This window comes from Narcine bancroftii, chromosome 4 (assembly GCF_036971445.1).
Source record: "Narcine bancroftii isolate sNarBan1 chromosome 4, sNarBan1.hap1, whole genome shotgun sequence".
Lineage (NCBI taxonomy): Eukaryota > Metazoa > Chordata > Chondrichthyes > Torpediniformes > Narcinidae > Narcine > Narcine bancroftii.
This window is the reverse complement of record NC_091472.1, coordinates 20,537,075-20,562,120: the sequence shown is the minus strand read 5'-3', so window position 1 is coordinate 20,562,120 and position 25,046 is coordinate 20,537,075. Positions and strand designations below refer to the sequence as shown.

At 45.6% G+C, this 25,046-nt stretch overlaps 2 protein-coding genes across 7 annotated transcripts in view; one reads left to right on the top strand and one right to left on the bottom strand.

Moving 5' to 3' along the window:
- cep170aa (centrosomal protein 170Aa) overlaps nucleotides 1–15,805 on the bottom strand; it is a 131,952-nt gene extending 116,147 nt beyond the window's left edge. Inside the window, exon 1 of one of the 3 annotated variants that reach the window (XM_069930915.1) lies at nucleotides 15,555–15,805. In XM_069930915.1, coding sequence (XP_069787016.1) covers nucleotides 15,555–15,584 — 30 coding nt within the window. In that variant the 5' untranslated portion in view covers nucleotides 15,585–15,805. Of the gene's footprint in view, nucleotides 1–15,404; nucleotides 15,463–15,554 lie in introns of those variants that run through there. The other 2 variants (XM_069930913.1, XM_069930914.1) reach the window with 2 other exon arrangements.
- Nucleotides 15,806–15,936: 131 nt separating this feature from the next.
- Nucleotides 15,937–25,046, top strand: part of sdccag8 (SHH signaling and ciliogenesis regulator sdccag8) — a 497,941-nt gene continuing 488,831 nt past the window's right edge. For 2 of the 4 annotated variants that reach the window (XM_069930905.1, XM_069930904.1), the window contains exon 1: nucleotides 15,937–16,162. In XM_069930905.1, the coding sequence (XP_069787006.1) occupies nucleotides 16,099–16,162 (64 nt within the window). In that variant the 5' untranslated portion in view covers nucleotides 15,937–16,098. The remainder of the gene's footprint in view (nucleotides 16,163–25,046) is intronic. The other 2 variants (XM_069930903.1, XM_069930902.1) reach the window with 1 other exon arrangement.

Below are 25,046 nucleotides of genomic sequence, written 5' to 3'. Positions count from 1 at the left end.
GCACAATTCCTTGGAACTCAGCAGATCAAGCAGCATCAGTGGAAGAAAAAGATTGGATGAATCTTCAGGTCAGAACCAAAGACTGAGGTCAGGGTGGGAGAAGCTGGACAGTGGCCAGTCCCCTTCTGACCCCTGCTTGATCCCAACACTCTGTCCTAATTATACTGGTTCTCTCCCATTCTACCATCTTCATCTCGGTCAGTCTGAATTTATTCTTGCATCAGACAAATTTCTTTAATTCTATTCACCAGGGTTTCAATCTGGCACTGTCCATAAGGAGTTTGTGTGTTCTTCCTGTGACTGCATGGGTTTCCTCTGGGTGCTTCCACATTCCAAAGACGTCCAAAGTTAGAAGGTTAATTGGTCACAAGGGTTGCATGGGCATGTGGGCTGAAGCACATGCAATTGTTTTGCATTTTGAAATAAATACAAATAAAATAATCAGTCCCTTCAAATCAGAGGTGTCGCTGCAGGTCCAAGCTATGCCTGTCTTTACTGGATGCATGGAACATTCTTCACCAAATCCTTCTGTGGTCCTCCCCCCTCACTTATTTTCTCAGTACTTATCCTTTTATCCAAAATCTTTGGGACCTGACACTTTTTGGTATTTGGATTATTTTGGATTATGGAAATAAAATGATTGCTGTACAATTTCACGCAAAACAAAGACACACGGCACTGGTTTGACAGAATATAGATATGCTTTTGGGAGATAAACTGGGGTAGGTTTGTTAGTGTAGGTTACATACAAACACTTTAAAACAGATGTTATTTAAAATACCGGAGCTCTGCTAATGCTAGATATATTGGGGCCTCAGAGCCTTTGCAAAAGCTCTGGAGAGTCCCCAAGAGACTTCACTAATGGAATGTTGTTTACAAAAAGGCAACAGATAAAAGAGCTTGTCAGAGCCACATTCTGTCTGGAAGGGAACTTGCTGTTCTAAAGAGGGTCATGTGGCTTTGCAAGCAGAGAGTCAAGAGTCAAACAGACTTTCTCTCAGAGAGAGAGAGAGAGAGAGAGAGAGAGATCAGTTCTACAGTCAGCAACAGCAACTGGGACTGGAACAGGACAAACTGGAAGAAAACCCCATTTGGAAGACGGGTTGTGAGTGCTAAGTTCAGCCTGGTCAAAGCCCTTGTAGTTCATGCAAGAGGAGAGGACTGGCTGTCTAAAGTTTCACTTGGAATAAGTGAAACAATAAGGAACTCTAAGGTGACCTAAAAGAAAGAGGTTATCTTCAGCAAGACACTGAAGTGGCCGATTAAAAAAGAACAACAAATCTCTCTCTGAAAACCGACAAGAACCTTCCTGAGTGGTAACCATTTACCTTTCAAGCACCAAGGCCTGGTGAACTTTATACATGTTAAATTCTGTGCACAGTATAAGAATTGCCTGCAACCAGTGAACTTGGAGGAATGAGAAGTGAGGTTGGACTGTGAATCAAAGAACTTTTCTGAACTTACACACACATTACATACACGTGTGCTTAGAATTAGAAGGGGGTTAAGTTAGGTTAGTTAATTCAATAGTGATAAGTTAAAGAGTAATTCTATTTTGTAGTTTAAAGATAATTAAAAGGAACTTTTGTTTAAGTAACCATTTGTCTTGGTGAATATCTATTGTTGCTGGATTTTGGGGTCCTCTGGGCTCGTAATACTGGATTGGGGGTGGTTGCGGAGGTGCTGGGCAGGGGAGGGTGGCGAGGTAAAGACCATACATTAAAACTTCAAACATAACTGGCTCAAAGTAAGCTTTTAAGTTAAAGATGCATTAAAACTTCAAACATTTTGACATTTTCACACTTCAAAGTCAGTGAGCAGCAGAGGCGTCTAATGTCGATGTCCTCTGACGTTGATGTTGTGCGATTTACGATGAATCTGACATACTTATTCAATGAATCGGAGGTCCTGGACTCTTTCTGGTGGAACTTATAAACTAAGCATTCCCTCATGTGGCACTAATTAACGATGCGAACTGACACTGGATTTTCAAGCGTGAGTGGAGTGTTAGGTGCGTCAGATCATGTTTGGTGAGTACATAACATCCATGGAAAAAATGTTCGGTTTTCAGAGTTACAGATGAAAGGATAGGCACTTATTGATAACCAAGTTAATACAGAATTTGAAAATGTTATTGCTTTTACTACCAATAACCACATTGCTCTCGCCTTCATTTGATCTGTTTCCGATTCTTCCTCTTCCTTCCATGACATTTATTCTTCAGATCAGGGTTACCAACCAGTCCACGAAGCAATATTATTATTTCACCCTGCTTTTGACAAAGAACTTGTTTTTCCATTCTCTCCATCACATTGACAGTGCTCTCAGATTGAAAATATAAATCAAACAAGAACCATTCTGTTTCACTCATTCTAAAAAAGCACACGGCGCCCTTTGTCTTTGACCTCTAAATGACTGACCTCCAAATGATCATCCTCCATTTTCAAGATATTTTATATAATTTTCACTGTTATAATTTGATGCCACCTCCAGACTCTTTTTATTCCCACATCATTCTCAATATACTCTTTCCCTTTTCAATGCTCTGATCCTCCCTTCCAACCCTACAACAAGCCTTTTCTTGGGACCTTTCTATGTGTCTACAGGAGATGCAATGCAATCGTTGGTACCTTATCCCTTGCTATTGTTAGTAACGCATACACTCCTTCCTATTAAAAATATTTACTGCGTTTCTTTGAAACTGAAAGTGACAATAACATTTCTGCAAAATGCAGAAATGCTGAATTTACTACCCGCAATTCTTCCATCTTCTACAGACTATGCTTTTTAAAAGTCTCTTCCAATGGAAGAAAAAAAATGAACTGAATAATTTGAATGGACCTTGTCTTCCTATAAAATATATGAATGAAATTTTGCATGAAATCTAAACAAGTTTCTAAAATGACACACCAGATCACAATTAGTGTTCAGCTAACTCTGTGCCAAAAATAATGTTTATTACACATATATAAATTTGCAAAATAATGTAGTTTAAATTTATTTTACAAAAGGCTAATTGATAACATTTCAGATTTTATTTTAATTGTATGTTCCAATCTTCAATAAAATTATTTAAAAGACTATTCTCTTTTTAGTTTGTTAAAGAAGAACATTTACAGATGCTGCAATACATCAAAATGCTGGAGAAAATTCTGCAGACCACACCGTATGTTCAGGCCTGAGCCTGTCATCAGGAATCTGAAAAAAAAGTCAAATAGTCGACGTCCAAATAAAAAGGTGGCTGGGGTGGGGGGTTGTCAGGGGAGTAGTGGATAGAGAAAGGGGAAACAAGTGGAGCGGAGCACAAGCCACCAGGCAAGGTAGATTCAAGTGAGAGTTTAGAAGAGAAAGAAGCAAAGTGATGGGGAAGAGGGCTAGGAAGGATAGCTCTCTGACAGGAGTAGGAAGGGAAGGGGGGGTCAGGAGCTGGAGGAAAGGAGATGGGTAGAGAAAGACAAATCAGGAGAGGAGGCTAACAGAAATGTGAAAAGTCGATTATTAATGTCGACTAGTTGTAGAATGCAGAAATGAAATACCAAGTGTTCCTCCCGTTTGCAGATGACATTGATTTGGCTGTACAGGCAGGTCAGTGGGGTAATTAAAATGGTTGGCCTCTAAGAGGCCCTCCTGCTGCTAAGAACAGGGAGAAGGTGCTCAACGAGAAAATCTTCCAATCTGCCTCCAGTCTCCCAAAAGTAGAGGAAGTTGCATTGGGATCACTGGATGCAGTAAATGACCCCTACAGATTCACAGATGAAGCATTGCTTCATTGGGAAGGACTGTTTGTGCTTCCAAATAGTGATGAGAGAGAAGATGCAAGTGTTGATCTTGGAGAAGTAGGTACCAAGGTGGAGATTGCTGGAAGAGATGAGTGAACGAAGGAGCTGCAGAGGGAACAATCTGCATGGAAGGGAAGGGAAGATGTGCCTGGTGGTGGGATTCAGTTATAGGTGGTAGAAATTGCAAGAATAATATGTTGGATACAGCAGGTGATGGGATGGTAAGTGGGGATGAGAGCAACCCTGTCCTTGTTGAACCTGGAGGGGGAAGAGGCCAGGGCAGGTATGCTGAAAGAAGTGGAGATGCAGGTTTGAGCTCAGTTCATGGCAGTTGAGGGAAAGAAGGAGGACATATCACATGTCCTGGAATAGAAGGCCTCACTCTGGGATCAGATACAGCAGATGAAAGAATTGAGAGAAAGGTATAGAATCCTGACAGGAGACAGAGTGGAAGAAGTATAGCTGAGATAACTATGGGAGTTAGTGGGATAATAGAATATGTTTGTAGATAGCTTGTCTCTCAAGATAGAGACAAGTGAGATTGAGAATATTACCTGAGATGGACCATGTGAATTTGAGGTCAGAGTGAAAGATGGCAGCGAAGTGAATAAAGTTGATGAGCTCAACTCGAGTTCAAGAGGCAGCACCAATGCAATTGTTAATGTTGTGGAGGAAGAGTTGTGGATTACTCCACACAGGAAACAAAAAGACAGACAGAGCCAGGACCCATGCAAATACTCCTCTTAATAGGCCTTAGTTATGGATGAATGCAATAGAATTAATGAGAAAAATAGAGATGGAATATCAAGAACTGAAGGAAGACTACTTTAGTCCAACAGAGATATTCTTGACAAAGTCCATGGGAAGAATGCAAGGCTGGACAGCATCCATTTTATGCAAGGAGTCTGACAAGGCAAACACATTGAATATGATGGTGTTCCTATAACATGGTTAAACATACACAGTACTGTAATTCAACATTTCAGACATGACAGGGGAATGTAAAAGAAGAGATGACATCGCCATTTTAATCAAGGATTGCATTACTACAACAAGGATCTAGAATATCATGCAAGGTTCTTAACATTAGGCCAAATGTATGAAACAAGCAAAAGGCAATAATTTTGCCAGAGGTGTACAACAGGTTGGAAAATAATAGAGCTGATATGAAGGGAAAGCACCGAGGTGTAAAGATAATAGGATCATGGTATTAAGGGATTTCAACTACTCAAATGTTAAATGGGATCACCTTAGTGTGAAAGGCTTAAATGCAGCATAATTTTTGAAGTGCATCCAACAGAGCTCTTTGAGCAGTTTGTTGATAATGCTATTAGAGACAGGGCAGTAATGGATCCAATATTTGGGAAGGTAGCTGGACAAGTGTAGAGTCTGCCAATGGGAAAACTCTGTGGGGAGAGGGGTGGGGGAACAACAAAGGTTGATTTCAATATAAGACAGAACCTGGCGCAAATTCACTGGGAGCAGCTACTTGCTGACATGTCTACAGCAACCAGTTGGATCATTCAAAGATGAAGGAGTATATACTCAGGATCAAACTGATTCAGTAATGGTGAAAGGCAAGGCATACAAACTCAAGGAATCCTGATATCAAAAGGTGGATAACATGATAAAATAGGTAGTTTTAAAGAACTGACAGAGACCATACAGACTAAACTGGAGGACAGGAAGGAGCATGGACAAGCATGATTTAAAAAAAATTCTATAGCAATTTACACAGGAAAAGAAGAAACCAAAAAGGACCAAAAGCCATTTGGTGCATACAGCAGAAGGCATGGAGAAAATCTTGATTAAATATATCTCATCTGTGTTCACCATGGTAAAGGATATTGGAGTTGAATAATTCAAAGAGAAAAGTGAAATTCTAGATCTTAAATTATCTCTGGCCAAGAAATATGACTGGAGGACAGGAATTTAGTACCTTAATTTTCAATAGACAGCAGGTAATTACAGACCGGCAAATACAATATCAATGCAAGGTAAATTATGGAGGAAAAAAATCTGAACAGGATGAATGTGTATTTGGAGAAATTGCTGCACATATTCACTGGGACTCACATAGTGTAAAAGGGTTAGATGGCTTGGAATTTTTAAAATAAGTTCAGGAAAGTTTTCTAAATCAATATATAGAGATACCATCTAGCGAAGGAGAAGTACTAGATCTCCTTTCAGGGAATGAGGCAGGACAGGTGACAGAGGTATGTGTAGGGGAATATTTTGGGTCCAGTATTCATAATGCCATTAGTTTCAAATTAATTATGGAGAAGGATAGTTATGGGCCTCGGGTTGAGATTCTAAATTGGAGAAAGGCTAATTTTGAGGAAATAAGAAAGGATCTAGAATGCATGAATTGGGATGTTATTTTTGGGGTTCAGCGTGAATAAAAGCTCTCACGACTGGAAGGAAAACGTTCACTTTTATTAGCTTATAACTGAGGGTTGGGTCTTACAGTGGACTTCAGAAGGGCTCAGGGTTTAGGCAGGAAACCAGGGTTATATATGGTTAGATGGGAATGGAGCTGGGAGGAGGAGCCAGCCATCAGTATAAACACACCACTAGTGAATCTCAGTTCACTGCATTCAGCCCTTCCTACAGAATTTAGGGGTCTGTGGATGAAGACAGAGAACACTGATTCAGAAAAAAAATTTAAAAATATAGTTATTTACAAATTTAAGAGATTTGGAGGTTTGGAGATCCTGGTGGAGCGCCTAAGCAACGGAGAGCTTTGGGCTCGTTGGGTCTTCTGGTCCCCTTGGGAGGGAGAAATGGAGGGCAGGGTCTCCGGTTCTACAGTGGAGGGAGATGCACTTCCCTCCTGAACCAGATTCCCTGAGGCCCTGACTGGGAGTGGAGAGTCCCAGTCTGCGGCTCACAGGGCACTTCAGGCAATGGGCCCTCTGTTGCAGTGGATGCCGGGTCCCTGATGAAGGTGGTGTCCTCCCTGCCATGCAGGTACTCCATATAGGCATAAGTCAGATTAGCATGGGGCAGTTTCACCCTTTCCACCAGGGTGTCGGTCTTGCTTCTCCTCACGTGCTTCCTGAGGAATGGACCAGGAGTAGTGAGTCAGGTTGGGAGTGTAGTTCCCGATGCCAACCTTCTCTTGAAATTGAACAGGAGCTCATTAGGAGTAGTGTTGGTCACTGTACATAATAGCAACCAGGTGGAATGGAGCAGCATAGGAAGAACTTCCTGCCAGCACGAGTCTGGAAGGCCTCTGACTTGAGGGCCAGTTTGACAGCCTTCCAGACTATGGTATTTTCCTTTTCAACCTACCCATTCTCCCGGGGGTTGTAGCTAGTAGTCCTGCTGGATGCAATGCCCCTTGCCAGCAAGTACTGATGAAGCTCTTCATTCATAAAAGATGAGCCCCAGCCTCTATGTATATAGCCGGGATATCTGACAGGGTGAAAATGGAGTCTAGGGCCTTTATGACTGATTAAGTGGATGTGCCTGGACATGAGATGGTGAATGGGAAGCGGGAGTACTCATTAACGACAGAGGAAGAAAGTGTTCCTGTTTGTGGAGGGAAGAGGTCCCTTAAAAATCGACACTCGGCCATTTGAAGATGACTTGATCAGGTGTGCCTTTGCAGGGCGGTAGATGTGCGGCTTGAACTCTGAGCAGACCTGGCAAGACCTGGTCATTTCCCTGACATCTTCCATGGAGTAGGGCAGATTGTGTGACTTGACAAAATGAGCCTTGCGGATGACCCCATGTTATCTCTACATAACCCCATTATGTAGAGACCGCAGTTGACCGGTGTGTGCAGAGGCACAGCTTCCTCTTGATAAGGCATCTGGAGGGCTCCTGGTGATAGGCGATGTCATCATTGTAGGTGGAGATCCTCCACCTAGCAATTTAGTCATTTTAGAATTTTTCCCCTTTTGACGTTACTAAACATAAATGCAACAGAGCGTTGGTCAGTGAGGAGCATAAGTTTCCTACCAGCCAGGTAGGGCCTCCAGTGGCTCATGGCTTCTACAATGGATCGAGCCTCCTTTTCCACAGAGAGGTTTTGGAGCTAGTGGTCTTGCAATGTCCAAGAAAAAAATGCAACCTGGTTAAGGGACGTCCAAAGTGTCGCTTTCCACCTGGAAAGGTACATTCTTGTCTACCGTGTGCATGGTGGCTTTCGCAAGAGACGTCGAACCTTATCAACATATTAAGGGATCCACTGGGTGTAATATGAGAAAAACCCCCAGGCATCTCCTCAAAGCCTTTGTGGTCCAGGGAATGGGGATCTCTAACGGGGGGGGGGGGGGGGTATCCTATCGGGGTCAGGGCCAATGATGCCATTCTCCACCACATAGCCAAGGACAGCCAGATGTTTAGTCTTGAACGCACACTAGCTGGAGTTATAAGTGAGGTTCAGGGCTTTCGCTGCATGGAGAAAACTCAGAAGGTGGGCGTCATGGTCCTCCAGGGTATGGCCACAGATGGTGAAGTTATCAAGGTGGAAAGGTAGCCTTCAACCCATACTCATCGACCATTCTGTCTATCTGCCTCTAGAAGATAGAAACCCCGTTAGTAAATCTGAAAGGAACCCTCCGGAATTGATAGAGACAACTGTTAGCCTCAAATACCGTATATAGATGAACCTCGGAACAGATTGGCAGCTGGTGATAAGCAGCTTTCAGGTCAATGGTTGAATAGACCTGATACTGTGCAACATCATTCACCATGTCCGCCATTCAAGGTTCAAGGGAGAGGATACCGATTGATAGTTTGGCTATAGTCAATTACTAGCCTGGTCTCATTTTCCCCTTTTACCACCACCACTTGTGCTCTCCACGGGCTAGTGCTAGGTTCAATGATACCTTCATTGAGTAGACATTGTGTCTCAGACATTATGAAGTTTTGATCTGCTGTGCTGTACCTCTTGCTCTTGGTAGCAATAGGTTTGCCGTCTGGGAGCAGATTCGGGAAGAGAGGTTGGGGTTGATATTCAGTGCGGAGAGGCTGCATGTGGGTTCTGATTTTAGAGGCCCTCCGTTCTGAACCATTATTGGGGGGGAGAGAAGGGGACCAGAATACTCCAAGGTCACGCTTTTAAGGTGACACAGTATGTTCAGACCCAACAGCACAGAAGCACACAATTCATTAAATACATACAGACGTATTTTTAAAAATCCTCCCCCCACCCCACACCAAACGACAAATGTACAATACAATGTTCTTGAATATGAGTGGAATGCAAATGAGATGCAAGGAATATACGATAATTGGAAGGATGCATCTTTAGGTTGTATTCTTGTACAGTCCATAAGTCTGTGAAGCTGTTAGTAGAGTCTGTGTCGATTAGGCATTTAGTGGAATGTCTGTTTACCTTAACAGTCACTATGGAATTGCTAACCTGGTGAGGTCTGTCCTGACCTAGAACCATCGTGGCTAGGACTCCGGAGACTCCGTACTCCTCACCCGAGTGGCCCCCACCGTCCTGGGTTGCCCATGGATAAGATGGCGTCGATCTCTGGGTGCAGCAAGATGGTTGTCCTCCTTCCTCCTCTGACAATTATGGTTCCGAGTTTGAATATGAGTCACGGAAAGATGGGCACTGAGCATTTTCATTCTGTTTTCTCGCAGCCTCCCTCCTTCAGTGTGTAGCGCAGCAAATGGGTTCAGGTAAATTCGGCGCCGGCAGTTTGGAGTTGGAATCTGATCCAGGAGCAGCGCAAGCCCTCGCCCAATATCCTTTCTTGCCTCAGCTGGAGCAAACGATGACTTTAGCCAGGTAACGAGAATGGGGGTACTGGCTCTTGCCGCAGAAAAAGCACTCCTTAGAATGGGAAACGGCAGCTGTTAGAGCAGGGATAGCTGGAGCAGCCTGCCCTTGGAAGGGGTCACCTGGCTGAGCAAGCTCGCTAGCTTCGAGGTCGTCGTTCTCGAGCTTGACCTGTTCCAGTGACTTCACCAGTTCAACGTGGCTAGCCAGGTCCTTATCTGACTTGAGCAATCATTGCCTCATGTACCTTGAGAAGACCCCCACGACTAAAGTGTCCCAGATCTCTTCTTCCTCATGAACACAACCAGTAGCCGTTTCGTACCTGCGCTACTTGGCAAGCGCCCACATATCCAGCAGTTAATCATCGATGGTCTCTCCTGTAAGTTGGCGTCGTAGAGCGAGTCGGTGCTTCACTAGGATCTCGTTTTGCGACTTCAGTTACCAAACCTTCAAAACCTTGATGGCAGCGCCATATGTAGTGCAGTTCTTAATGACTGCGAACCCTTTCGTTCTTACCCTCAAAATGAGTGCAGACCTCCCGAGTTCATCGGAGTGGAAGACATCTCTGGTCATGTTCAGGTAGGCTTGGAAGCAGTCTAGCCAACACGTGAACTCTTCAGCCACGTCGGGGGACAGAATGTGTATCAGCAGCATGCCTGGTTTGAGCAGTGCTTCCATCTTCTAAGGGATAAGCTAATAAAATTGTAGCGTGAATAAAAGCTCTCATGACTGGAAGGAGCACATACATTTTTATTAGCTTATAACTGAGGGTAGGGTCTTACAGTGGTCTTCAGAAGGGCTCAGGGTTTCGGCAGGAAATCAGGGTTAGATTTGGGTACATGGGGGCAGAGCCAAGCATCATTATAACACACCACCAGTGAATCTCAGTTTAGTGCATGGGGAAGGATGTGAAAGGTAAGTGGAGGACCTTCAAAGATGACATTTTGAGAGTACAGAGTCCGTGTGTTCCTGTCAGGATCTTAGACATGGTTAGAAGGTATAGGGAACCTGGTTTTCAAGGGATATTAGAGATCTAATTCGATACAAGAGCTGTATAACAGGTATAAGCAACATGGAGCAAATTAGGTACTTGAGGAGTATAACATTCCAAGAAAACCCTCATGAAAGAAATCAGGAAGGCTAAAAGACATGAGTTTGCTTTGGCAGACAATGTGAAGGAAAATCCTAAGCATTTCTACAAGTATATTAAAAGCAAAAGGATAGTAAGGGACAAAATTAGTCCCCTTGAAGATCAGAGTGGTTGGCTTTGTTATGGAACCAAAAGAGATGGGGAAGATAGTAAATGTTTACCACCACCTCAGTATTCACTCAGGAAATGGGAATAGTGTCATGGGAAATATGGAAAATAAACAGTGAGGTCATGGATCCCATTCAGATTAAAGAGGAGGAAGTGCTTGCTGTCTTAAAGAGAATAAGGGTGGATAAATCCCCAGGGCCTGATAATATATTCCCTCAGACCTTGAAGGAAGCTAGTGTAGAAATGTAGTGTAGAAATCGCATGGGGTGCCGACAGAAATATTTAAAATGTCCTTAGCCATGGGTGTGGTGCCAGAGGACTGGAGGGTAGCTCACATTGTTCCATTGCTTAATAAAAAGCTCCAAAAGTAACCCTGGAAATTACAGGCTGGTGAGCCTGATAACAGCAGTAGGAAAATTATTGGAAAGTTTTCTAAGAGATCAGATATACAATTATTTGGATAGCCAGGAAACTGATTAGGGATAGTCAATGTGGTTTTATGCATGGTAGATCGTGTTTAATCAATCTTAAGAGTTTTTCAAGGAGGTTACCATGTAAGTTGACAAAGGCAAGGCTGTGGATCTTGTCTATGTGGACTTTAGTAAGACCTTTGATAAAGTCCTGCGTTGGAGGTTAGTCAGGAAAGTTCAAATGCTAGGTATTCATAGTGAAGTAGTGAGCTGGATTTGACAATGGCTGGAAGGGAGAAGCCAGAGAGCAGTGGTGGATGATTGCTGATCAGATTGGAGGCCTGTGACTAGTGGTGTACCTCAGGGAACAGTACTGGGACCATTGTTCTTTGTCATCTATATCAATGACCTGCATAATAATGTAATAAATTGGATTAGTAAATTGGCAGATGACACTAAGATAGAAGGTGTTGTGGACAGCGAAGAAGTTTTTCAAAGCTTGCAGAGGGATCTGGACCAGCTGGTAAACTGGGTTGAAAAATGGCAGATGGAATTTAATGCAGACAAGTGGAAGGTGTTGCATTTTGGAAGGACAAACCAAGAAAGGACATACACAGTAAATGGTAGGGCACTGAGGAGTGAGGCAGAACAGAGGGATCTGGGAATACAGATACATAATTCCCTGAAAGTGGCATCACATGTGGATAGGGCGGCAAAGAAAGCTTTTGGTATATTGGCCTTCATAAATCAGGACTAGGGATGATATGTTAAAGTTGTACAAGACATGGGTGAGGCCATATTTGGAGTATTGTGTACAGAAGGATATCAATAAGATAAAGGGTGTAGAATTTACTAGAATGTTGCTTGGACTTCAAGGACTGAGTTACAAGAAAAGGTTAAACAGGTTAGGTCTTTATGTCCTGGAGCTTAGAAGAATGAGGGATGATTTGATAAAAGTATTTAAAATGAGGGGGATAGACAGAGTAATGTTGATAGGCTTTTTCCATTGAGGGTGGGTGAGATTCAAAAAGAAGTCATGGATTAAGGGTGAAAGGGGAAAAGTTTAGAGGGAACCTCTTCATTCAGAGTGGTGGGAGTGTGGAACGAACTTCCACCTAAAGTGGTAGAGGCAGACTCGATTTTAAAATGGAAGGGAAATTTGGACAGGTACATGGATGGGTATGGAGGACGATGGACTGAGTGCAGGTCAGTGAGACCAGGCAAGAAAAAGTGGTCTGTTTCTGTGATGTAATTGTTCTATGGTTCTATTGCAGAAAGAAATAAACTGATCAAGGATCATAAATATTGCATTGTAAAGGAAAAACACTGATTACTTTGATTAAAATTGTCAAGCTTGTCATCAATGTGATCAAGAAAGTGCATTTGATATAGATTACATAGATCTCAGTAAGGATTTTGACAAAGTGTTACTTGGGAGGCAGATTTAAAAGGTAAAAGCCCATGGGATCTAAGGGAATCTGGATCTAAAAATTGGTGATTCTTTTGTCATAGGGTAATGGTTGAAATACTTCTGTAATTAGAAGCCTGTAGAACTTGGAATCAGGCCATGAGTTTAGCTATTTCTGATACATATTTGTGATCTAGATTTGAATGTTGGAGGCATGATCAGCAAGTCTCTAAATGATAAAAATATTGGTGGTGTCAAAATGAGGGCAGTCTTCAATGACAGAACAACATTATTAAGGTGGTTAGATAAGTAGAAGAGGCAATTCAAGGCAAAAAGGTTACTTGCCAGAGAAGTAGAAGAGGCAATTCAAGGCAAAAAGGTTACTTGCCAGAGAAGTAGAAGAGGCAATTCAAGGCAAAAAGGTTACTTGCCGTCACAGACAGTATGCAGAACAGCAGGAAGATTATGGTACAGGTTTAGAAAACCGGCAGAGTACTGAGTGTAGCTCTGGCTACCACATATATAAAGCTTGAGATTGCACAGGAGAGGATGATGAAAAGATTGGTCCAGAATGGTGCCTGGGCTGGAATGGTTCAATTAGGATGAGAGACTGAGATAGCCAGTTTTGATTTCCTTGGAGTGAAGGCAGAGGAAGAATAAGACTGAAAATGAGAGACATAAGGGCAACATCTCTCACCGTTTACCCTCAGAAGGAGTTCAGGCAAAGAATTTGTTTTCCACCAGGTGTTTAATGTATGGAATACACTGACAGTCTGTGTCAAAGGCAGGCAAGTCTGACAACATTTAAGAAGGACTCGGACAAAATATCATGACAAAGGTGGTCCTAGGATTAAAAAGTGGGATTAGTACAAGTATCCAATGGTTGGCATGGCTTTAAATTTATTTCTACCATGGATTACGCAAATGTGTTCAATTCTGCCCGGGGTCAGGAAATCCTTTTCACTGCGCATTTCAGTGCCACTGGAAGAATCTCCAATTCCAACATCAGTTTCATTCTTAGCATTAAGACAAGAAAAGAGCGCAGATACTGAAAATCAATGTGTTAGAAATACTCAACAGAATCTGCTTTTGTATTTCCAGTTGCCAATTTAAACCAAAAAAAAAGGTATTTTAATTAGTTTAGCAGCTTTTCCCCGATCTCCCAATCAAATGGAAGAAACCAACAAGCAAGACAGTTACCCCTATTTCACTGACTGGATTGCCACCGCACAAGGCCACCTGGGAGCCAATACAAACTTTCAGGCATTGCTGGAAAAACCACTCTTTTTAAAATCTATTTTATTAATTTTACACCCTAAAAAAAACCACTCAGGCACTCATTCGGTTTAAAAGACGTTTGCCTGAAAGCCTTTACTAATCTTTATTGTGAGATGAGTAAACTGCTCGATTATAACCTGACATTTTTATGACCACCAACTTTTCTCCCTGCCCAGTCCCTTTGTAAACCGCAGACAATGCTTCATTTGGTTTCATTGTCAAAAATAAGGAGAATATCCGACTCCAATCGACTTCAGAAAGATTCAAAGACACAGTGAAAGGCAAAGAGGAAAGAATCCAGTCAGCTTCATGTGACCCAACTCCTCTGCGGGAAAGAGAATGCACAGGAAAGGGAAACATTTCCTGTGAAAATCTCTGTTATAAAGCCAATGCGCGCCGTTCCTCAGGCAGCAGAAATGGGGGGGGGGGGGGGGGGGGGGAATGAAATCATCTAATGACTACAATCCAATATTTCCAAATGGGACATGGCTTTCACCAGCCACCCCCCTCCCCCACTGCCTACTGTTGGCAGGATGCCAGCAGCGTGGCTGCGAGTTGCCCCCACGGGCATCTGTGCTCCGGGCACTCCCGACTCTCCGAACCGTCCCGGCGGCGGGACCACCCTCCCAGCGGGAAAATCCGATCCACAGCCCGCAAATCCATCGGCGGGAACGCGGGCCCTTCCAGCCGCCTCTTTTGTTTCAAAAGAAAAAAAAAATAGCCTGGTTGGTGAAATTATGAAATGACACAGATCTGGAAATCCTCAAGTTCCAAAAGGAAACGACAGATCTGAAGAAACGGGGGGGGGGGGGATATTAAACTCCCCCCCCTCCCCCCGGGGGCTTGCTTTTCCCTCCAATTAATTGGAGTCGCTTCATAGATGCACATTTCCTAGGATAATAGATGGACCGTGGGCGAAGGGAGGTGGGAGCCCTGCCATTAACAACACAGCCCCTGCTCCTTTTGAACCAGACGGGGTCTTCCCCCCCACCTTGAACCAGACGGGGTCTTCCCCCCCCCCTTGAACCAGACGGGGTCTTCCCCCCCCCCTTGAACCAGACGGGGTCTTCCCCCCCACCCCTTGAACCAGACGGGGTCTTTCCCCCCCCACTTGAACCAGACGGGGTCTTTCCCCCTCCACTTGAACCAGACGGGGTCTTTTCCCCCCCCCATTGAACCAGACGGGCTCTTCCCCCCCCCCCCCACATTGAACCAGACGGGCTCTTTACCCCCCCCCCTTGAACCAGACGGGCTCTCCCCCCCCATTGAACCAGACGGGCTCTTCCCCCCCCCCCCATTGAACCAGACGGGCTCTTTCCCCCCCCCCCTTGAACCAGACGGGGTCTTTCCCCCCCCATTGAACCAGACGGGCTCTTTCCCCCCCCCCCCACCATTGAACCAGACGGGCTCTTTCCTCCCCCCCCCCTTGAACCAGACGGGCTCTTTGCACCCCCCCCCGAACCAGACGGGCTCTCGCCCACCCCCCTTTCCCTCTTGCACTGGGGAGAGGACCCACGTCGTCTATTACCCGGCGAGTCCCAGTCGGACATCGCCCCGTCCCGACGAACCGCGCACCCCCGATAGGACCGCTATTCTAATCCATGTCAAAGCGTGCGACCCCCCTCCAGCGGGCGCAACCAGCCCACCCTCCCTCCGGAAATCAGCGAGGCCGACTCACCCCCTCGCTGCTCAGCCCGGACTCGAGCATCAACCGTCCCGTTGCTCGGCAATAACGTTCTTCGTCCACATCGCGGAGACGCGACCGGACGGCGAGAGAGCGAGCGCGAGGGAGAGAGCGCGCGCGCGAGCGAGCGCTCACTTCGACGCCTGCGCACGCCCGGACCCCCCCGCGCACAGCAGGTCCACAAGCCACGCTCTCTGAATCGACGCGAGCGGCAGGAGCTGGGAGAATGAAGAACGGAGGGGAGGGGGTGACTGCGCGGGCTTCTCCGCAAGGGCTTCTGGGACTTGTACTTTTCAATAGCAGCATTTGCATCACGCCTCACCAGCGCCTGAACTCCATCTCCCAGGATCCATTGCGGGGTGACCTCCTTCTCCTGAACCCGACGAGCTCGGCAAGCCGACGGTTGGATTTGAGTCGGCGCTGATTGGTCCGGGGATTAGTCGCGCTGGAGTCAAACCAAAGTCACGGCGTCTCAAACTCGACCCCCTTTCTTTCGGCGGAGGGGTATTTCCTGCCTTTTGTTGTTCGTCCAGTGGAGATGGAGTCGTCCAGTGGATCAGATGTCCGGGGAGACTTGGATACGTACCTGAAAGGTTTAAGAGGTGAGTGGGGCCGGGTCGTTCGAGGGCAGCGCGTGTTTATCGGTTCAGGGGTCAGAGCGCAAAGGGCCGAAGTCACAGGACACTTCTCCCTTGAACTGTATCAACTTGCGTGGATGTAACGTCGAGGAGACACGTGGAGAGCTGAACTTACAGAATGGGAAGCGATCTGTTTTAGATTGGAGTCGGATCAACGCTCTGGGGGAAATGCCCAAATGGTGCATTAGCAATCTTATCCGCAGAGAAACATTTTGGGCACCAGCCTTTTTGTTTACAAGCAGGCAGGAGGTGGGAATCCCAACAAACGTGTGTTCCTTCAAGGTTGGCTCTGCTTTGACTTAATTGGCGATGTTTCAGTTTGCAATTGTTCGAGAATGACGAAAAGACTTGGACTTGAAACCATCTCACCATGTAATATTATCCAGTCAGCATTCATTGGAGCGACTTCATCGAAGTGCTCGAGATGGCAGAGGCCGACAGCATAGAATCTAAGCTGCTGAAGACCCAACTGCGCTGGGTGGGTCACGTCTCTAGAATGGAGGACCATCGCCTTCCAGAGATCGTGTTCTATGGCGAGCTCTCCACTGGCCACCGTGACAGAGGTGGAACAAAGAAGAGGTACAAGGACTGCCTAAAGAAATCTCTTGGTGCCTGCCACATTGACCACCGCCGGTGGGCTGATATCGCCTCAAACCGTGCATCTTGGCGCCTCACAGTTCGGCGGGCAGCAACCTCCTTTGAAGAAGACCGCAGAGCCCACCTCACTGACAAAAGACGAAGGAGGAAAAACCCAACACCCAACCCACCAATTTTCCCTTGCAACCGCTGCAACAGTGTCTGCCTGTCCCGCATCGGACTTGTCAGCCACAAACGAGCCTGCAGCTGACGTGGACATTACCCCTCCATAAATCTTCGTCCGCGAAGACGAGCCAAAGAATTAAATGTAAATAACGTCCCTGCTTCAACCACCTCTGCCGGAAGTTATTCCACATCCTAACCACCTTTTGCGTGAAGAAATTTCCCCTCATCTTCCCCTTATAATTTTCCCCCTGCAATCTCAAACCATGGCCCCTGGTTTGAATCTCCCCCACTCTTAATTGAAAAAGCCTATCCACGTTGACTCTTTCTGTCCCTTTTAAAATCCTGAACTCCTCCATCAAATCCCCCCTCAATCTTCAACGCTCCAGAGAAAAAAGCCCCAGACTGCTCAACCTTTCTCTGTAACTCAAACCCTGACATCCTGTCAGCATTCTCGTGAACCTTCTCTGCACTCTCTCTGTTTTGTTTGTATCCTTCCTATAATTCGGTGACCAAAACTGCACACAGTATTCCAAACTTGGCCTCACCAATGCTTTGTATGTGGTTTCTCTTTCCACAGATGCTGAGTTATTCTTTTGTGTTGGATGTTATACTTGCATTTTTATACTACAAGCAATCTTTAGTATTTACCCAAGTAGATCTTGACAATGAATCAGTCTCATACTCATTCAAAACCTCCTACTTAATTAATCTTCTTTACTTGCTATTAGCCCCAATTATATTTATTTCTATTATATTCTGGATTACATAGGAAGTAGGAACAGGAGTAGGCCAAAAATGGCCCATCGAGCCTGCTCTGCCATTCAATACGATCATGGCTGATCGAATTTATGACCTAACTCCACCTACCTGCCTTCTCCCCATATCCCCTAATTCCTCTATCATGTAAAAATTTATCTAACCGAATTTTAAATAAGTTTAATGAGGCAGCCTCAACCACTTCCCTGGTTAGAGAATTCAAAACATTCACTACTCTCTGGGAAAAACTATTTTTCCTCATCTCTGTCCTAAATCTACTCCCCTGTATCTTGAGACTGTGTCCTCTCATTTTAGTTTCCCCGGCCAGCTCAAAAAACATTCCTACATCTATCCTATCCATACCCTTCATAATCCTATATGTTTCTATAAGATCTCCTCTCATTCTTCTGAACTCGAGCGAATACAATCCTAGATGATTTAATCTTTCATCATAAGTCAACCCCTTCATCCCAGGGATCCACCTAGTAAACCTCCTCTGGACTGTCTCCAAAGCCAGTATATCCTTCTTCAAATATGGAGACCAGAACTGGACACAGTACTCCAGGTGCGGTCTCACCAGTACCTTATACAGTTGCAACATGACTTCCCTACTCCTGAATTCAATTCCTCTAGCGATGAAGGCCAACATTCCATTTGCCTTCTTAATAACCTGCTCTTTTATTTTTCTTGCCAAAGTGGATAACCTCACACTTACTAACATTGTACTCCATCTGCCAGACCTTTGCCCATTCATCCAGCTTAACTATATCCCTCTGCAGACTCTCCACATTCTCATTACAATTGCTTTCTAACTCTCACCTTGCCTGTGAACATCATTAGCACTGTGGTCCTGATCTGCACAATTATTAGGAAACATGGATGTGTGAGAGTGGTGGCTGAGAGTCTGTTAATAAAAGGCTTGTATTAGTAAAAAAAAATGAAACCTGGATGTGTGCTGCTCTCTTTTTTCCTGGAAAAACAATGCTCCTTCGATTGATCTCAAGATGGTGAAGCAACTTAAATCCTAGATTTCAGATTTATGGTCCGAGAACATTCAACCCTGAGGCTCTTTTGCAAAAAAAAACTGGACACCATGTACACGTGTAAACAAAAAAAGAAATGTAAACAACTGTGCAACTCTGAGTGGAAACAAAACAAACAATAAAGTGCAAAAGTAAGAGCCCTTAAGTGAATATCTGATTCAGTTTGTGGTTGAGGAATCTGATGGTGGTGGGATAACAGCTGTTCCTGAACCTGGTGGTCCAAATCTTGTGGTATCTATATCTCTTTGCTGATGGTATCAGCGAGGACAGAGCACTTTCAAGATAGTATGGATCCTTGATGTTTGCTGCTTCTCTCTGACAGCAGCGTTCCTTGTAGATGTTGTCAATGGTGGTGAGGGTTTTGCCTGTGATGTCCTGGGCTGTGTCCTCTACCTTTTGGAGGGAATATTGTTGATCCCACACCAGACCATGCATGATGCAGTCAGTCAACACACTGAATCGGTGATGATTGGTCCAGGGATTAGTAGCGCTGGACTCAAACCAAAATCTCAGCATCTCAAATTCAACACTCTTTTGGCGGAAGGGTATTTTCTGTCTTTTGTTATTCGTTCAGTGGAGATGGAGCCCTCCAGTGAATCACATGTTGGAAAAAACTTGGATACGTTTCTGAAAGGTTTAAGAGGTGAGTGGGCTGTTCGACTGCAGTGTGTGTTTATCGGTTAAAGGCTCAGACCACAAAGGGCCGAAGTAACACGACATTTCTACCTTGAATTGTGCAAACGTACGTGGATGTAATGTCGAAGAGACACTATGGAGAGCTAAACTTTTTGTTAAACATCTGGTGTTTTTGGATTACAGAATGGGAGTACCTGTACATCATTTAACATGGATCTTAAACTTGGTGTCATTTGTATGTTTGGATGTCCAATTCTTTTGGTTCATGCATACTATTACTGTTTCTGATCATTAATTAATACTGTCCACTCTATGTGACCACAAATTGAAAGTTTGACCTTGTATCCTCTCCTTCCCAAGCTTCCACCATCATTATTTTATATTTCCAATTCTACCCTTGGGTTAGCTGAAAGTGAAACTCTCTTCATGCTTCAGTCTTTTATCATTTTTTCTTTTAAAATTATTTTTATTGCTTTATCAGAAGAACAAATAAAAAAAACCAGAAAATCAATTGCAATGAAACCATTGCAGATTTACAAATGTTAACAGTAGTAATATTACTTGATTCTAAATCTAATAGGTTTTATATCGGAGTGGCCTTCTCCTATGCAGGTTTCTTACCTGGGCTGGAGGGGCCTGCCTCCCCTCCTAGGTCGGTCCATACTGCCCGGACCGGGGCCGAGGCCGCTGCAGTTCACCCTGTGCCTGGATTGGGGCCGCCGCCTCCCACTCTCTGCCCGGATCGGGGCCTTCGCCTGCCCCACTCGACCGAGGCCGGGGCCGCCGTCTCCCCCTTGCTCCTGCCCGGATCGGGGCCGCCGCCGTCTACCCTTCGCCCGGACCGGGGCCGGGGCCGCTGCTGCTCTCCCTGTGCCCGGACTGGGGCCGCCGCCTCCCGCTCCCTGTCCGGACCGGGGCCTCCGCCTGCCTCACTCGACCGAGGCCGGGGCCGCCGTCTCCCCCTTGCTCCTGCAAGAGGTCCCAAGGACCTCGCTGCCACGTCCCAGCTTGCTTGGCCACGGCACACGAACCATGGGTGTAAAGGGTGGGGCCAGTACTGCGCGCACTGCACTCCACCTAAAAGCTCCTTTGCGCAGGCCCGAGGACAGGTCCACGTCCTCCCCCTCCACGTCCTCCCCCTCCACGTCCTCCCCCTCCACGTCCTCCCCCTCCACGTCCTCCCCCTCCACGTCCTCCCCCTCCACGTCCTCCCCCTCCACGTCCTCCCCCTCAAAAGATGCTCACAAACTCAAGCTAGCATGCTGGAACATCAGAACCATGCTAGACAAGGCTGACAGCCACCGACCTGAACGTCGGTCTGCCCTCATTGCACATGAACTCCTCAGACTTGACATCGACATAGCCGCTCTCAGTGAAGTCCGCATGGCAGATGTAGGCAGCCTCCAAGAACGCGGCGCGGGCTACACACTCTACTGGTCTGGCAAGCCTTCGGATGAACGACGCCTATCTGGTGTAGGCTTCTTGGTCAAGAGCTTCATTGCCTCCAAACTCGAAAACCTTCCGACAGGCCTCTCGGACCGAATCATGTCCATGCGACTCCCACTTCAAAACAAGCGTCACATCACCCTCATCAGTGTCTATGCTCCAACCCTCCAGGCGGAACCAGCAGAAAAGAACAAGTTCTACACCGACCTGCGCAACCTCATCCAACGTACCCCTACAGCCGACAAGGTTGTCATCCTGGGCGACTTCAACGCTCGTGTCGGCAAAGACTCAGAAACCTGGCCAGGAATCCTGGGCAAGCATGGCGTCGGCAAGTGCAACGACAATGGGCGCCTCCTGTTGGAGCTCTGCGCAGAACAGCGACTTGTCATTACAAACACCCTTTTTCAGCAGAGGGACAGCCTTAAGACCACCTGGATGCATCCCCGATCCAAACACTGGCACCTCCTGGACTACATCCTGGTGCGAGAAAGTGACAAACAAGATGTGCTCCACACCAGGGTCATGCCTAGCGCGGAATGCCACACTGACCACCGGCTGGTTCGCTGCAAGCTCAACCTTCACTTCAAGCCAAAGCCCAGGAACAATAAAGCCTCCAGAAAGAGGTTCAATATTGGAAACCTGCAGTCAGACGAAGCGAGAGGAAACTTCCAGGCAAACCTCAAAGCAAAGCTCGACGTTGCAACCTGCCTCACGGACCCGTCCCCGGAAACCCTCTGGGATCAGTTGAAGACTACCATACTGCAATCCACTGAAGAGGTACTGGGCTTCTCCTCCAGGAAAAACAAGGACTGGTTTGACGAAAACAGCCAGGAAATCCAGGAGCTGCTGGCAAAGAAGCGAGCTGCCCACCAGGCTCACCTTACAAAGCCGTCCTGTCCAGAGAAGAAACAAGCCTTCCGTCGCGCATGCAGCCATCTTCAGCGCAAACTCCGGGAGATCCAAAATGAGTGGTGGACTAGCCTCGCCAAACGAACACAGCTCAGCGCGGACATTGGCGACTTCAGGGGTTTCTACGAGGCTCTAAAGGCTGTGTACGGCCCCTCACCCCAAGTCCAAAGCCCGCTGCGCAGCTCAGACGGCAAAGTCCTCCTCAGCGACAAGATCTCCATCCTCAACCGATGGTCAGAACACTTCCAATCTCTTTTCAGTGCCAACCGCTCAGTCCAAGATTCCGCCCTGCTCCAGCTCCCTCAGCAGCCCCTAAGGCTAGAGCTGGATGAGGTTCCCACCCTGGATGAGACATATAAGGCAATCGAACAACTGAAAAGTGGCAAAGCAGCAGGTATGGATGGAATCCCCCCAGAAGTCTGGAAGGCTGGCGGCAAAACTCTGCATGCCAAACTGCATGAGTTTTTCAAGCTTTGTTGGGACCAAGGTAAACTGCCTCAGGATCTTCGTGATGCCACCATCATCACCCTGTACAAAAACAAAGGCGAGAAATCAGACTGCTCAAACTACAGGGGAATAACGTTGCTCTCCATTGCAGGCAAAATCTTCGCTAGGATTCTACTAAATAGAATAATACCTAGTGTCGCCGAGAATATTCTCCCAGAATCACAGTGCGGCTTTCGCGCAAACAGAGGAACCACTGACATGGTCTTTGCCCTCAGACAGCTCCAAGAAAAGTGCAGAGAACAAAACAAAGGACTCTACATCACCTTTGTTGACCTCACCAAAGCCTTCGACACCATGAGCAGGAAAGGGCTTTGGCAAATACTAGAGCGCATCGGATGTCCCCCAAAGTTCCTCAACATGATTATCCAACTGCACGAAAACCAACAAGGTCGGGTCAGATACAGCAATGAGCTCTCTGAACCCTTCTCCATTAACAATGGCGTGAAGCAAGGCTGTGTTCTGGCACCAACCCTCTTTTCAATCTTCTTCAGCATGATGCTGAACCAAGCCATGAAAGACCCCAACAATGAAGACGCTGTTTACATCCGGTACCGCACGGATGGCAGTCTCTTCAATCTGAGGCGCCTGCAAGCTCACACCAAGACACAAGAGAAACTTGTCCGTGAACTACTCTTTGCAGATGATGCCGCTTTAGTTGCCCATTCAGAGCCAGCTCTTCAGCGCTTGACGTCCTGCTTTGCGGAAACTGCCAAAATGTTTGGCCTGGAAGTCAGCCTGAAGAAAACTGAGGTCCTCCATCAGCCAGCTCCCCACCATGACTACCAGCCCCCCCACATCTCCATCGGGCACACAAAACTCAAAACGGTCAACCAGTTTACCTATCTCGGCTGCACCATTTCATCAGATGCAAGGATCGACAACGAGATAGACAACAGACTCGCCAAGGCAAATAGCGCCTTTGGAAGACTACACAAAAGAGTCTGGAAAAACAACCAACTGAAAAACCTCACAAAGATAAGCGTATACAGAGCCGTTGTCATACCCACACTCCTGTTCGGCTCCGAATCATGGGTCCTCTACCGGCACCACCTACGGCTCCTAGAACGCTTCCACCAGCGTTGTCTCCGCTCCATCCTCAACATCCATTGGAGCGCTTACACCCCTAACGTCGAAGTACTCGAGATGGCAGAGGTCGACAGCATCGAGTCCACGCTGCTGAAGATCCAGCTGCGCTGGATGGGTCACGTCTCCAGAATGGAGGACCATCGCCTTCCCAAGATCGTGTTATATGGCGAGCTCTCCACTGGCCACCGTGACAGAGGTGCACCAAAGAAAAGGTACAAGGACTGCCTAAAGAAATCTCTTGGTGCCTGCCACATTGACCACCGCCAGTGGGCTGATAACGCCTCAAACCGTGCATCTTGGCGCCTCACAGTTTGGCGGGCAGCAACCTCCTTTGAAGAAGACCGCAGAGCCCACCTCACTGACAAAAGGCAAAGGAGGAAAAACCCAACACCCAACCCCAAACAACCAATTTTCCCTTGCAACCGCTGCAATCGTGTCTGCCTGTCCCGCATCGGACTTGTCAGCCACAAACGAGCCTGCAGCTGACGTGGACTTTTTACCCCCTCCATAAATCTTCGTCCGCGAAGCCAAGCCAAAGAAAAATCTAATAAATGGTAATACTTATAAGAGATCAGTAAGAAAAAAAAAAGAAAAAAAAAATTAAAACCCACAGCAATCAAGGTTAAAATCTATATGTGTAGTGTTAAATCTAAACATGCAGCCTCAGGGGATCCAAACCAGCAGGCCCAGCAACATTCATCATTGCACCTCATTAGTCAAATTATGGAAGTGAGCTATACATGGGCCCCAAGTCTTATCAAAAGATATGACATTTTTCCTAATTTTCTCCAGATTTAAAAGGACTCATCTTTCCATTTTAACAGAATTGCTCTTCTTGCTAATAAAGTGGTGAATGCTATAACCTGTCTCTGATTAGAAGAAAGTAATATTTACACCTTAAGAAAAACCAAATAGTGGAATTACCGGACATGGTTCTTAAGTGACCCTAAATATGGTTGAAAAAGATCTAAAAATGTTGGTCCAATATTTTTTTTAAATTAGGGTGTCCAAAACATATGGAACAAAAAGACATAGAATATTTTACATTTGTCACAAAAAAGTGAACTAATATCAGAATAAATTAGAGCAAGTTTGACTTTAGAGAACTGCACACGATGTAGCACTTTGAATTGAATAAAACAATGCCTAGAGCACAATGATGAATCATAAATCAATCCAAAATTGAAGTCCATTCTTCCTCTGAGAAAGAGGTATTCAGATCATTCTCCCATTCGGTTTTAATTCCATTTAAAGAAATTGCTTTCATATTCAATAGTTTATAATATAAAGGAAGAGTAGGAAATGTTAAAAGCTTGGAACAAACAAAATGTTGTTCTGAAATAGTATCTGAAATAATGTCTATTTGATAGGTTAAATATTGTCCCCAATTGTTGAAGAGATATAAAATGTTGTTGTATAATTTTTTTTTAAAAGCTATTAATACCACCCCCCCCAAAAAAAATTCCACTCTTGAAAACCAGCATCTACATAGCTGGTTGAAATAAATAATTAGATATTATAGGACTTGTAACTATAAATTTCATAAGTCTGAAAAATGTTCTGAATTGACTCCAGATCTTCAATCCATGTGTCATTAAGTTCTTTGTCAATTTTTGAATAGAGATAGATAAAGAAGACCCCAATAGGGAGTTATTTCTGAGGGACTTCAACTCCATCTCAATACAATTAGGATATTTGTCTGA